Source organism: Cucurbita maxima, unplaced genomic scaffold, assembly GCF_002738345.1.
Source record: "Cucurbita maxima cultivar Rimu unplaced genomic scaffold, Cmax_1.0 Cma_Scf00017, whole genome shotgun sequence".
NCBI classification, from domain to species: Eukaryota; Viridiplantae; Streptophyta; class Magnoliopsida; order Cucurbitales; family Cucurbitaceae; genus Cucurbita; species Cucurbita maxima.
The window spans coordinates 2,019,618-2,033,737 of record NW_019272033.1 but is presented as its reverse complement, the minus strand read 5'-3'; the positions used below and the strand labels follow the sequence as shown (position 1 = coordinate 2,033,737).

General features: G+C 35.4%; 2 protein-coding genes across 2 annotated transcripts; one reads left to right on the top strand and one right to left on the bottom strand.

Annotated features, from left to right (window-relative positions):
- The first annotated feature begins 729 nt into the window (after positions 1–729).
- LOC111492200 (AT-hook motif nuclear-localized protein 28-like) lies at positions 730–4,776 on the top strand. Its single transcript, XM_023141470.1, has 2 exons — positions 730–1,842; positions 4,766–4,776. The coding sequence occupies exon 1, from the start codon at positions 982–984 to the stop codon at positions 1,795–1,797; it is 816 nt and encodes a 271-aa protein (XP_022997238.1). The 5' UTR covers positions 730–981; the 3' UTR covers positions 1,798–1,842; positions 4,766–4,776.
- A 1,214-nt stretch (positions 4,777–5,990) lies between these two features.
- Positions 5,991–13,397, bottom strand: LOC111492091 (ubiquitin carboxyl-terminal hydrolase 19-like). The gene is made up of 11 exons (XM_023141276.1): positions 12,687–13,397; positions 9,753–11,208; positions 9,589–9,677; positions 9,212–9,297; positions 8,939–9,101; positions 8,743–8,863; positions 8,268–8,425; positions 8,095–8,179; positions 7,785–7,997; positions 6,892–6,953; positions 5,991–6,809 (listed from the first exon to the last, which is right to left on the bottom strand). The coding sequence occupies exons 1-11, from the start codon at positions 12,965–12,967 to the stop codon at positions 6,173–6,175; spliced, it is 3,351 nt and encodes a 1,116-aa protein (XP_022997044.1). The 5' UTR covers positions 12,968–13,397; the 3' UTR covers positions 5,991–6,172.
- Positions 13,398–14,120: the final 723 nt, after the last annotated feature.

Here is a 14,120-nt window from a genome sequence, read left to right as displayed (position 1 = left end):
TCACTACCTACAAATACAAACTATTGATTCATGAGAATTGCAGCTTAATTGAGATTGAAACTATATACTCTTTCAGATCAAGACTAAGATTAATACTAATACAATAACTGTACCTACATTAATTCACCCCTTAAGATTTAATTAGGAATTGATTATCCATTTTTTTATCTCTTTTTTTTTTGGATGGCTTTAAACTTTTTAAATTTAATTTTAAAATTTTGAAAACAAGAGATTTTAGATTTAATTAGAAAAAAAAGAGACAATTTTAAATAATTGAAATAAAAATGTATTTAAAAAAAGAAAGGCGTAATTGAAAAGGCTCCTTCATGAGTCAAATTCAATAGTCCCTCCCTTTGTTGTTTTTGGATATGGGGGATGTCTCTCTCTCTCTCTCTCTCTCTCTAGAAATGGAAAGGCGGTGCTTTCTTTATTTCGCTTCAATCTCAATTTTAGACCTCTTTTTACTTTATATTTTGGGACGGTTATCGTGTGACCGACAGTTTTTTAATTATCAGATAAGATAAACACGAGAAATAGTAGAAGAGATAAAAATTTATAAAATATATTCTCTAAAGTTTAAATATTCGTTTTATATATATATATATATAGTCATCATATAATTCTATAAATTCCAATATGAAAAATATTATAAAACTTATAGCTAAATTTTAAATTAAAATTTATAAATAAAGGAATTAAATTAGGTTTTATAAATCGTTAAGTCAAGATTTTTGTGATGGCGGTGGGCCCCACCTCCACCTTCTAAAACAGCGCCGCCGCCGCCGCCGCCGCCCCTCTCTGTCGATATAATTTAAAGCCCAATTCTTCCCTTCCATTGCCTCTTTTGCCATTCCACCCTCTCCTCTCTCTTTTTTCATTTTAATTAAAATATTTCTTTTTTATTTTTATTTTATTTTTTGGGGATTTTGAAGAAAAGAAATTAAAGGCTATTTCGCTTACCCCAAGAACCAGACTTCCAACATGTTATCCAAATTCCATCTCAGTCATCACTTTACCCACCCTCCGCCCCATCAACCGGAGGATGAACCTACCGCCGCCGTGCCTTTGCCGTTCAAACCCCTCCCGGAATCAATCTCTGCCGCCGATGATTCCACCATCGAGGTGATCCGGCGGCCTAGGGGTCGCCCACCGGGCTCCAAAAACAAACCGAAACTGCCTCTCGTCATAACCCGGGAACCCGAACCGACTATGCGGCCGTACGTTCTAGAAGTGCCTGGTGGAAACGACGTCGTTGAAGCTATTTTACGATTTTGCCGTCAGAAAAATACGGGCCTTTGTGTTCTGAACGGCTCCGGCACCGTTGCTAATGTCTCTCTCCGCCAACCTTCCGCTACCCCAAGCGCCACCGTCACATTTCACGGCTGTTTTGAGATCCTCTCCATTTCCGCCACCGTGTTTCCTGAAACGATGTCGTTTCCAGTCCCTAACGGTTTCACCATCTCCCTCGCTGGACATCAGGGTCAAATCGTCGGCGGCATGGTTGCCGGCGCCTTAATCTCTGCCGGTACAGTTTTCGTCATCGCCTCGTCGTTCAACAATCCGATGTACCTCCGGCTTCCCGAACTGGATGAGCTCAAGAATTCGGAATCCGGCAGCGGCGAAGTTCACTCCCCACATGTCTCCGTCGCCGGAGATAGTAGCGGGCACAGACCCGGGCAGAGTCGAGGGAGCGGGCAGCTTGTGGAATCCCGCGGAATGGCTTTAATGAGTTGCCACGCGCCGTCCGACGTAGTATGGGCGCCGACGGCGAGGCAACCGCCACCGCCGCCGTACTAATCCATAACTTTCTTCTTTTTCCCATTAATTTCCCATTACTCTTCTGTTAAATTTGTAGTTTGTTGTAGAATTTTTAGAACTGAAAAAGAAATCAACTTCTTCTTATTATTTTTTTTGCATGATTATTTTGTGGTTTATTCATTTAATTGCTTCAAAAATTCAATTTAAATTAATGTTTTTTCAACCCAACATGATATGTATGTTGTCCAAGACATGTTGTCCAACATGACATGATTGGCGAGTATAACAAACTTGCTTGTTTAAGACGTGTTGCTCACGGTCGCATGTATGTTGCATGTCAAACCCCTTGCATTGACTTTTTTTTTTTTTATCGTTTTCATGTTATATAGTTCCTTGTTTGTATTTCCTAAGTGTACGATGTTTCGTCATAATCATGTCTACGCTTGATAAACCTGAAATGTCTCAAAATGTACAATATGAAAATGCGACTAGTCGTCAATTTTTCATACCAGAGTCATATGCTATCTAAAGTTATTGTATTGTCTTCTCGCTCATAGCCTATAACATTGCTTTCAATCTTACTTTCAAACTCTTTTTCGAAAATCTCTTTGCCCTCGTTTTCTAATTTTTTTTTTTTTTTTTTGTTAAATAGGGTTAGAGACTTGAACATATGTCGTCAGGCAGTAGGCAATCCAATTTCGTGTTGGTTGACTCACTCAATGCTGAGAATGAATGTTGTCCAATCGCCAGTAAACATCTAGATTGTTATTTAAAATTTATTTTGCTTCAAATAATAAAAAATTGATAACCAAATATAGGGTTTGTGATGAAATTCATGATTAAAAAGGTAAATTTTGGATGAATAAAGTATTTTGCAATATTAATTAAAGGGATTTTGTGATTATTAAAAAGAGACAAGAATGAGCAAAATTGGGTCACGTGAAAAATAAAACTAATAAATAATGTACCAAATCTAATTCAATAATTATGGAGTAATAACCAAATATTCAATTTTAAAATAATAAATAAGTATTTTTTTCCTACTTAATTGTACTCGAATTTTCACTATTTAATATTTTATTAATAAATATAAGTCCTTTTCACTTTTTTTTTTTCTTGCCATTAATTTTCCCTGTCGACCACTTAGCTTTGTCTTTAATTTGTTTTTGTTTTTATATGTTTTTTATTTTTCTTTTTATAATCCCTTTTTTAGTCTTTTTAAAGTTTTAAAAAATTGATGTGACTTTTTAATCCTTAATTTCTTTAATAGAAGTCTTATAAAGTGATATTTTACTCCAAATTTAGAAACTAAATTAAAATTTATTTTTTAATAAAAATATTATAATTTCTTAAAATTTATACCTTTGTATTTTTTTCACATCTTAATGACACGAAAACAATCACGAATAGTTATGATCAGGGCAGGTATGCATATCTGGAGATAGTCAAGACTGTATCGAGAAGGGAAAAATCTGAATTGTCATTCGAGTTGATGAAGTATGATTTTTCAGAACCGAACGTCGGAGAAATATGAAATAAAAATAATATTTTGAAAAAAAAGATTGAATTTTGGAAATGGGTGAAAGTCAAATATGAAATAAAGTGTAGGGTTTGGTGGGAGATTGGGTGAATTGAATTTGGGGTGAGAAAACAGCACACACTTCAAGTGGTATGATCTTGACATTTAAGCCAATTGGATAATATATTATTATTTTCATTTCTTTTTCTTGAAGCTTCTAAAATAAATAAATAAATAAATAAATAAATAAACAAATAAATAAATAATGGGATTACAAAGTGTTGTCGTTTTGGGACACATATCTTTATCTCCATCCCCATCCTTTCAAGCAACTACTTTTACTTCCGAGTCCTTATCTCCTTTTCTATAGAATAATCTTTGTCCAAAATAGTAAATTACAAAAGTAACCCTACTTGATAATTCCAGAACAATCTAGATGAAGGATCTAAGCTCGGAAGATCGTGTAACTTAGATTAATTATCGAGTATTGATAGTCTTCTCAGGAGGCTTGACGGAAATTATAACCTTGTATTTATAGGTTAATATTAGGATTTATTGTAATCTTCTTAGGATCAATGAGCTGGTTTTTTGTTAGATCCTACATCGATTAGTGAGGGGAACTAAACATTCATTATAAGGGTGTGGAAACTTTTCCTTAGTGGATGTGTTTTAGAATTGTGATAATGATATGTAACGAGCTAAAGCGAACAATATTTGTTAACAGTGATCTTGGGCTGTTATAAATTGTATCAAAGCTAGAAATCGGGCGAGGTGCAAGTTAGGACGTTGGTCCTCCAAGGGGAGTAGATTGTGAAATCTCACATCGGAGGGAGAGGAGAACGAAATGTTTATTATAAGAGTGTGGAAATTTCTCCCTAGTAGACATGTTTTAAGTTCAACTATTTAACGAAATATTCATTATAAGAGAGTGGGCTTGGACTGTTACAGTTTCTGAAACGAGAAATCGAACTATCAATTGGTAATTGATATATGGTCCACCGAATTATTTTCAAATTAATTTAAGAATTTAATTAAAAATTTTATTTAAAAGAGGAAAAAAGAAAATAGGTTAATAATAACTTGTTAAATTAAAACAAGGTAAATGATGAGTGAGTTGGTTGTGGTTGACTTTTGATGAACACTTTGTCGGACAAATTAAACCCTATTCAACTTGGTCGGCACCCCAACTTATAACAATTTGCTTTTTAGTCCTCCAATTTTAATGTCCTTTGCTAAAAAGCCCCCAACTTTTGCTTTCTATTTCCATTTTTGACTTAATTAATAATGTTTCCTTTTAATCCAAGTTTGCATTAATTTTTTCTTTTTTAATCATATCCACAACTTTTTATATTAATTACTTATATAACCACCCTTATTATAATATAATGAATATACCCTCCTTAATTTTATCTTTAATTCTATTTTAGTATTTTATTTTAGTTCTAAATACAGTTTAAAATCTAATATGAATAAGAAATATGTAGGGAGTTGATACAACTCTATAACCCGATCAGCACATACTACTCAAACCAAACTATAAAAGGTTGGGTTGTATTAGATTTTTTCGGTTTAAGATTTGGGTCGGTTCGCGGAGTGACAGTTTTTTGTCCGGTCAAATTAACCAACACAAAAAAAAATCCAATTCTATTCGACTTTTAAGATTATTACGAAAATTAAGAATATTTTACCTTTATGACATAGGTTAATGATGCGTTATGAGTTGTACATGCTTCATATCCGAGTATTATAATATTTTAGTGATTAATGTAACATGTATCGTGGATAGATATGATTTTTTAAAAAACTAAAAAAAAAACTCAACCACCCAATTCAACTTAAATCATAGGTTAAACGAACTCAAAATTTCACGTTGATTCAAAATATTTTCCTAACCTAAACTGTGTATATTTAAATCAATAGGTTAAGTTGTAGGATATATATATTTTAATTATCGAAGAAAATGGTATAAAAACGTAAAGGAATGCAAAGAAAGAGGGGATTTATTGGTAACAATGTGAAAGGAAAAAATTCAAAAATCAAGAACTTTGAGGGAGGCACCTGCGATCCGTCAAAATCTGCAGCGCGGCGGGTGGTGCGGCGGCAGAGGCGGCCTCACCTTTTTTATTTTTAAAATGTGTTTGACGTGGGATTTGTTTGTCGGGCATGGATTAGAAAGCCACCGATTAGATTAGTTAGTGCAAGCGAACCCAACAACATTGGAATCTGAAAAGTGAAATCGAAGCGTTGCTTTGCTCTCTTCTTTTACATAATTATGGCCGGCGGCGGCCATGGACTCAGATCATGCCCTTTGCAATCTTAAGTTACTTATTTACATAATTATGCTCGAGTTGTGTGTATCTTATTTACATAATTATGTTCGAATAACTTTTATATTATTGTCTTTAACGAACTTAAACTAAAGGTTTTTAAATTTCAATCATACAATATAATTCTCCACATTGTTTAAAAAAAACTATATTATTTATCCCTAATGCCGTTCAACTAATGAGAAAAAATGTTTCCATTTCTCCTCGCTCATTCCCTGCTTAAATAAAAAATTCCTTATAGACTCACAAGTTAAATGTATATCTCGAACTCAAACTTTGATATAATTTTTCCTTTCTTAAACCGATCAGATAATATATGTAAGATCGAAAGAGGTGGGCATTTTGGGAAATGGTAAAATACCCTACAAGTCTATGATCCAGAGGAATTTATTCTAAAAGTTGAAGATCTTATTATTAACCGTAATGAATAATAATAATAATAATAATATCAGATGTGAGTAACAAAATATTAACAGCTGACCCTTGCAAAAAGAATCAGCTCTCTAAGCATTCCCTAAGTACTATTTACTCACCTCTGAGCTCAGTATACATTTTCATGATGAAATATTTACCTTTCTCTTCTCCAACTACCATTACTCACTACATTTCTACCTTGTCTGCTACGGTCAGAATGCAACCAAACACCATCTTTACCCTCCATCAAATGCACAGTTTCTTCCCTACAGTTAGATTCTTTCCTACTCAAGAAATTGGGACGAGGTTTCTCCGTTGTTTTAGGACCAACTGGTGAGCATCGGCTTGAATGAGCTGGATGCAAAAGTGGGGAGGACGAAGATGAGGATGGTAACGATGCGTCTATATCAGAAGGATTATGAAAACCGTTCCAACTGCATCCAGAATTGCTGTAAATAAACTCTGGTAAGTCGTCAGTGTTCGTGGAGTCACTGCTGCTGTTAGTACTGCATGAAGTTTCATCAGAGTTACTGAGAAGAGAAGAACTGTCGCTCGATAAGTCCTCGTCCATGAGCTTCTGGAGCTGGTGGAATTTTCGATAAAACGAACTGATATTTGAAGGATCGTTTGATGTATTGATCTTGGTATGAAGGTTCCGGGAATCGGGGTACGTCGAGTTGGGACTTGATTTAGATGAGCTACTCCTCCCATTGATCCAAGATGGGATGCTTCCATCTCTGGAATCAGTCATAATTTTGCTTCTTATTAGCCTTGGGGCCCTAGGTGAGCATCTGCAAGGTTATCTGTCGTCAAATAATGAAGGATTCAAACAATAATTGCCTGAGAACAAATCGTTTTAGCCCCAAAGTGTACCTTGCATAAAAGAGCATGTATGCCCCTCTTGTTAGTACATTTTCAAGATCCATAGCTGTTACCTATCCAACCATAGAAAAACAAAAGTCACGTCTCTGAGAATAGCATCCATCCATGTAAAATGTAATTCGAACACGATAAAACTTCGCCTAAAAGCTGCTAGATGGATCAACTACTAATTACTAAAACAGAGCATTGAACGAACTATGTTCGTCATTGAGAGAGAGACAGCATTTAATGTTCTTACGTTAGGAACAAGCAAAATAGCTCATGATTTTACTTTTGGTTTCATTCAAAAATCCTTACAGTAGTGGAGATCAACTCTTACTTAATACCCATATGATCTTCCCTTATCTTAGCCAAGCCAATATGAGACTCTAGTCCGACCCCAGCAATCTTCTACTCGAACAAAGTACCATTGAATCTCCCCTCGAATAGTCCAGTTACCCATCTTGCTCTTATCTAAACTAACCCTTCTTCTCTTCTTATGAGGCCAGCAACTCTATTTAGCAGCCAAAGATTCTATCTGCACTGCTAAATTCGGGACATGGTTCTTATACCATTTGTTAAGGACAACAACCCTCTACATACCTCTAGAATGTTATGTATTATCCATTTTTGGCATAAACCATCATGGTTTTGCTTTAGGTTTCACCCAAAAGGCTTCATACCAATGAAAATATTGTCTCTCGCCTACGTATTAATGAACTTTATTCGCACTCTCAACCTCTAAGAATGGTTAATGCTTCCATAGTAGCTGTAGTAAAAATAGTGCAGAGCGAAACATTAAAAACGTGTAAATAAAGAAAAAAGTTAAAAGATTGACAAAGAAAACGACCTAGGATAGCCTTCATATTGAACAAAATATAGAATAATATAATTTGATAACATACCGTGCTATCATCAATCTTGAACCACTTGTTTTGATTATTCCTGATATAGCACACGTAGTGACCAGAAAATGCCGCATTCATGACATCCAAATGAACAATCACTCCGTAAAGCCTGTATACAGGTGACTTATCACTTCTGCTACTCATATAGGGTGCTAAATCTAGGATTTCCGAAAAAATAACCGGCTTATTGAGCTTCCCAAATTTGCCTGACTGAATTGGATAAACAAAATAAAGAACTTAGAAAAAGAAACGCTCAGCATTATATCTAAATATGTAAATGATAAACATCAATTAGTTGAAGGGAAACCTGGAATCGTTTTAAGGCTATGGTCAGGATGTTGGGAGCCTCCAATATTGATAGCCTTTTCTTCGCTTTTACGTATGATTTGCATCTGAATGATTTCAGACCACAAATAAATATAATTAGGAAGGAGACAATAGGATGGAGCATATATAAACAGAAAGAATCAATGTATTAACCTGCTACATTGGTATCTATTGTCCCCGTCTAAAACCTCAGGGTTTGTATATTGTTGAAGGGCCTCTTCGATTGTTTCAATATCCCCACTTATCTCAACAGTAAGATCTAAAATCCTTTCGATTCGTTCGGATTTGTTCTCACACCTTGTGCATTTGATCTGCAAGTGAGTATCAAATTGAAGGCAATGGTATGAGCACAACAAGATCAACTTGTAATGGTACTATTAGGGGTATATTAGCAATGGTAGTAAGGATACTAATGGAAAATAGCTAGAGAATCTTTGTTATAAACAGGAAAGGCTATTGATATTATACTTTCTTCATTGATATTGCAATATAGTAATCTTTGGTGTTTTCTTATAATTTCTATAATTGGATACCTAACACAACTCTAAAGATTTATAGCGGTTCGCACAACAATTTCCTTGGGTAACTGATATTCTGAATATCCTTAGCTGATAAGACATCGAACTACCTTTGATAGAAGATAACCTCCAAATGTAAGGTCGATTAGAGTTGTTTCTTCTTCCACGGGGCCTGATCGACCTGCTTGAGCTTCCATAAAGCAAATAGATTGCATTGTGTCAATAGCACACCTGCCAAACTAACTCATTAATCTACTGGAAGAAATAAAGATTGGAAACGAGCAAGATTTTTTTTCAAAATAAGACCTCAAAAACTCGTGCGCATCCTCCTCTTTTCCATTGACGAGTTGACTTCCAATTTTTTTCAGTTGAGAAATTATTCTGAGAGGAGATAGTGGAGATTTGCCTTCTTTTGCCTCAAGTATTAGACTTTCAAACTCACAGGTAAAACACCATCTCTCCTTGGTACCTAATATGCAAAAACAAAAACAAAAACAATACGTTAAGCCATAGAAATTTAAAGCTATTGTTATAAAGTAGAACTTAATCCAAAGAGATAAAATGTAGCATCCTGTATACATGCTTTAGAATGCAGCCCCTGAAGAAAATAGGCTGTCAAAGGAGGAGTGAATGTCAAACACTGGAGTACTACATTTGCATAACAGCTGCATAACGTAAGAATAAGAGTTACTTGTATTAAAAGCATTGAGATAAACTGCACCACTAAAGAATAAAAAAAAAATGTAATGACAAGACTAATTGTTTCATATAAAAAATCTATAAATTTATGTAAAATTGCACATACATTTTGAATATTCAGCTTTAAGCAGCAGGGGCTAAATTAGACCGCTTAAATCTCTGTAATGAACGGAGAAGACGTAGAATACACCTCATACTTGCGACCTTACTATAATACTTTTCGATTTTTTAAAAAACAACATAGTAACTATAACAACCTGTTCCCGCAGTTGACAAGGCCAGATGGTTGGAGCTCCACTTTATTCCAATTATATAGGTTGATAAAAAGCTCATATGGAAAGTCTCCCTGTATAAAGACAAATATTAATCAAATTGCCAACCAAACCAAATTACATTCCGACAAAATAAGCAAGTAAACGACCTTGTTATTGTGTTTTCCAGTATTCCCATTGCCATTAGCTACATAACCACGAACCGAATTAGATTTTCTAAGCTCATTGGGAGCAAAAGGTCTGAAGCCACAAACTGGGTTTGACAATAAGTTCACATCCAGAGAGGAAATGCCAGCATCAACTTGTATGGCACCAATTTTTCTAGAATGAATTGGAGGAACTGGGTCCCTTCCAATACTTGAAGGCAAATGAACACTTGAATCATCCACTAAATATCCATGACCACAATGCTTTGAAATACTTGGTGTGTCACCTGGCTCGATGAAAACAGGGCCCGACCTTTCAGACTTCAAGGGTACTGACATACTAGTATTTGAATCACGAACACTACTTGATTCAGATTTAGAAGCAACAGGAAACGGATTGATACAAGTGGAAGAAGATAACATGGAACTCACTACAGGGCGATCTGACAATTTCTTAGCGGTGTTATCTATATCTTGAGAGCCTTTGCAGCTTGATGGGGAATGTCTAACCTTTAAAGATTCTGCCTTGATATCTGTTAGCAAAGTAGATTCACTAGTTTTGCTAATCCCCAAAGTAGGAGGAAGATTACCATCGACTACATTTTCATTTACTTGAGCTACTTGTGCTACTTGTGCTACTTGTGCTTTGGACTGAGAAGTACCTCCAGATAAGCTGAATGAAAAACGCAGTAACGAATGGTTTCCTGAATCGTTTCTGCTGTTGGCACCATTAATACTAGATGGGACAGAGTCTTCATGAAAATCACATTTCGCCCCAATAGAATTTCCATTAGTATATTGAAAATTGGAAGAAGCAGCTTCACAGCTCCCACCTATACCTCTAACTTTAGCAGTCCTTGAAGGGGTATTGTAATCTGTTCCAATCCCATTGACTACGGGCTGACTTTCAGTTTTCAGTTTAGCAAATTTATCTACAGAGTTTAGAAAGTGAGCATAGTTAGGAGATAATGGCTTGTTTGGGCCAACAATTGATACTCTGGATGTAGAATTATCCTTGTCAAAGGAATTTTGAGCAGATGAATATCCTTCAGATCGTGGGGAACTGGACACGCTGTCATTCTCACTCACAAACACATCATCAGATGATTCAGTGTTTAATGTAGAAGAGTGGAATTCATATAAATTAGTATCTGGCAATTCTGAAGTTGAATTTCCGGCCTCATCTGCGTGAAACTTCACACTAACATCCTTTTGACTTGGACTATGACTAGAGTAACCAGAGTCTGGAGATGTAAGTTTATCATACAAGATCTTATCTGGTTCTACATGTTGCCCATTGTCAGTATCAAACTTTTTGCCACAGCTTCCAGAGTGGGATTGGTCTGCTAACTTGTCCTCGGAATCCTTTTCCTTCTCCGAAGACCAATCAGACGTTTTGGGTGGGTGGCATTCGTCTTTATGACCTTGACGCCAGTGAATAATTTGACAATGACCAGAACTGAAGGTCAAAATGGCAACATAAAAGGAATCATTGAAGGAAGCATCAGCATGAATGGAATGAATAATCTTTATCAAATATGTTAATGCAATTATCTAGCAACATACTAGCCATAATTTTTTTTTTCAAACAAAACGCAAAAGCTAACATTAAGTAAGCATGCTTGAGACTATTGGATCGTGCGTACACACTTACAGCTTGCAATGTGAATGAGGAATAAGAATTATCCAGATTAGAGATACTGGATCCAAAAATGTGCATACATGCACCATCAGAAAGCTCTGGTTTTGATCTAGTTATCCTAAAAAGACCAAGCATGCTGTTTTTTGCTTCATAATATGGAAGTAACGAGAAATATCGATTTTCAAATACATCCAAGAGAAGTATGAAGAATCGTATTCGTCCTCCCTGTAATGAGAGTACGTGTCATTACCTCTTCTAACCAATTGACAATTCTTCATTACAGGAGATACTCACAATCCCATCAACCAACATACATCCGGGGAAGGTTCAAGCATTGTCAAAAAAGTACAAAGGGGTTTTCTCAACTCTCAATAAATGTTCAAGTTAAGTATCGTCAGTGAACTTCACAATTCCCCGGGTCCAGTTAAGTATAAAAAGGGATTCGAGTTTGCTCGAACGCACCTCCTCTAACCCCTAAGCTAACACCTAGATGGGATTTCATATATCGAATACGTTCTTGGACATTTTACACTTATTCAGATTTTTCTGGCGGTTGGCAACTTTCAACTGATACATTATTACAAAAGAGCTGATAAATTAGTTGCTATCTTGAAGAACAATAAATCTCAGCCATTTTGGTGATTGTTATAGTCTGATTATGCCATAACTATGCCATGGACTCCAATCTCCTTGTCCCAAAAGTGAGAGAATTTGAAAGTGTTATGCAGTTAAGACTGTCTTTACTTGGAAGAAAGGAATGGAATAACAGATTTAGTAGTCAGAAAATGTAGACACAAGGATCAAAAACACAATTCCCCGGATTTCCCATAAAANGATCGTGACTAAAAGATAAGATAAATGATTAATAAATGAAAGCATAAACACGATAAAATTTCACTCGATTTAGAGTCATGAAACATTATACTTAAAAACCAAATTTCAAAATGAAAATAATACAAAATAAATGATATTTAATTTATTTACAAACTGGAAACGAGAACGAGATGTAAAATGAATACAAATAACAACATACAAAATACAAACTAAATTGATGTCTTGGATTAACACCTTTGTGATAGTGCAGCTCTCTAGCACTCTCCCACCTTGATCGGTACCTGTGATCACCTAAAAACAAAAAAAAAAAAAAAAGGAAAAGGAAAAGGAAAAGAACCTCCCAACAATAAAAACAAAAGTGGAAAACAATCACACGACATTAAACGCCATTTACAAAGCCGAAACATCAAATCAGCAACTTTAAAAAAAAACATCCCACAAAGAATCTAAGATTGGAGTACCAGTATCGAACTGCTTTACAACGAGCGCAACGGGTAGTCGTGGGACTGAAACAAAGAGCACAGTGAAGATTCAGAGAAATCGGCGCAGGAATGTACCCAAACGAAGCCTCATATTCAACCTTAGCAGCTTCCTCCGACGCCAAGACCAATAGCCAGTCGATCTCTTGCTTCCTTGCCATACCAAGCCGCCATTTGTGACGAATAACAAGAACAATAACGGGAAAAACCAAACACGCTGCAAGAACAAGGCTCTGAAACCCTAAATCCCAAGCGACAAGCATTTATCCTGAGGAATCAAAATGCACCCACCAGAATCACCAGAATCACCAGAACCGCTAGAACCTAAGCTTCTAACTATGTAACAACACATAGATTCCTCGATTAGCTTGCAGATTAGGGCAAGGATGCCAATGGTAACGCCGAGTGATTTGGTCATGCGAACAGAACAAAAATCCTTGAAACAAGAAATTGCCAAAAAAAGAAATGGCGGAAAAGAGGGGAAAATGAACAAGAGAAGAATGTCGCGTAGTTGGAGCAAAATTAAAGGTGGAGTGAGCTTATGAAACAGCTCGAGCTCGTGGATTGGACAGAAAAACAATGCTTATTGTTGCAGAGCTCAGATCAATGGAGCTTTTTTTTCTTCCTTTGTCTCTTTCTTGGGGAAAGAGAAAGGTCGGAAACCAGAGCGAGGGAGATGAAAACCAATGAATGAGAGAAAAAAAAAAATATTAAATAATTATTTTATTTATTGGAATAATTGAATTAAATAATATTCGAGTTTATGGATTACGTTATGGGAAAAAGTAAAATTAAAACAATAAAAATTGAGGAATATATAAATGTAAATTTAATGTTTTTAATTTTTTAAAACAAAAAAATAAATTAAAAGTGAGAGAATTCCCAAATAAGAAAATTGGCGGTCGGGGGTAAGGTATTTGTATTTTTATCCGGTTTAGTGGCGTTGGAAACCGCGAATTCCTTGCCCCCGAATATATGGGTGGGCCCATCTCAAAAGCGGTCCACTGTAATACCCCATCCGGTTCGGTCTGTTGCCCGTGATACTAACCGGTTATCTTCTTTTCATTTCGTACGGTTCAGCGATTGGTTTTTTTTTTTTTTTTATTTTCTTTTTATTTGGATTCAATTTTTAAAAAATTGAAAAAAAAAAAGACTAGTTCGGTTTGTGGATTTTTATTTTTTTTTATTGGTCAAAACTCGAAAATTGGATTACAACCAAATTCTCGTTTAAAAAATATTAGTAATAATTAATGTAAGTAACTGTAACCATATGCTAGTAATGTTTGTAATGTGGATAAGTATATTTTTTACTTTTTTTTTAATTAATTTTAAAAAAATAACAACCCGACAGCAAACTCGAAAATAGAAAATTGAATTCGATTGAATCGCGAAACCCTAAACCCTAAACCTATTAAA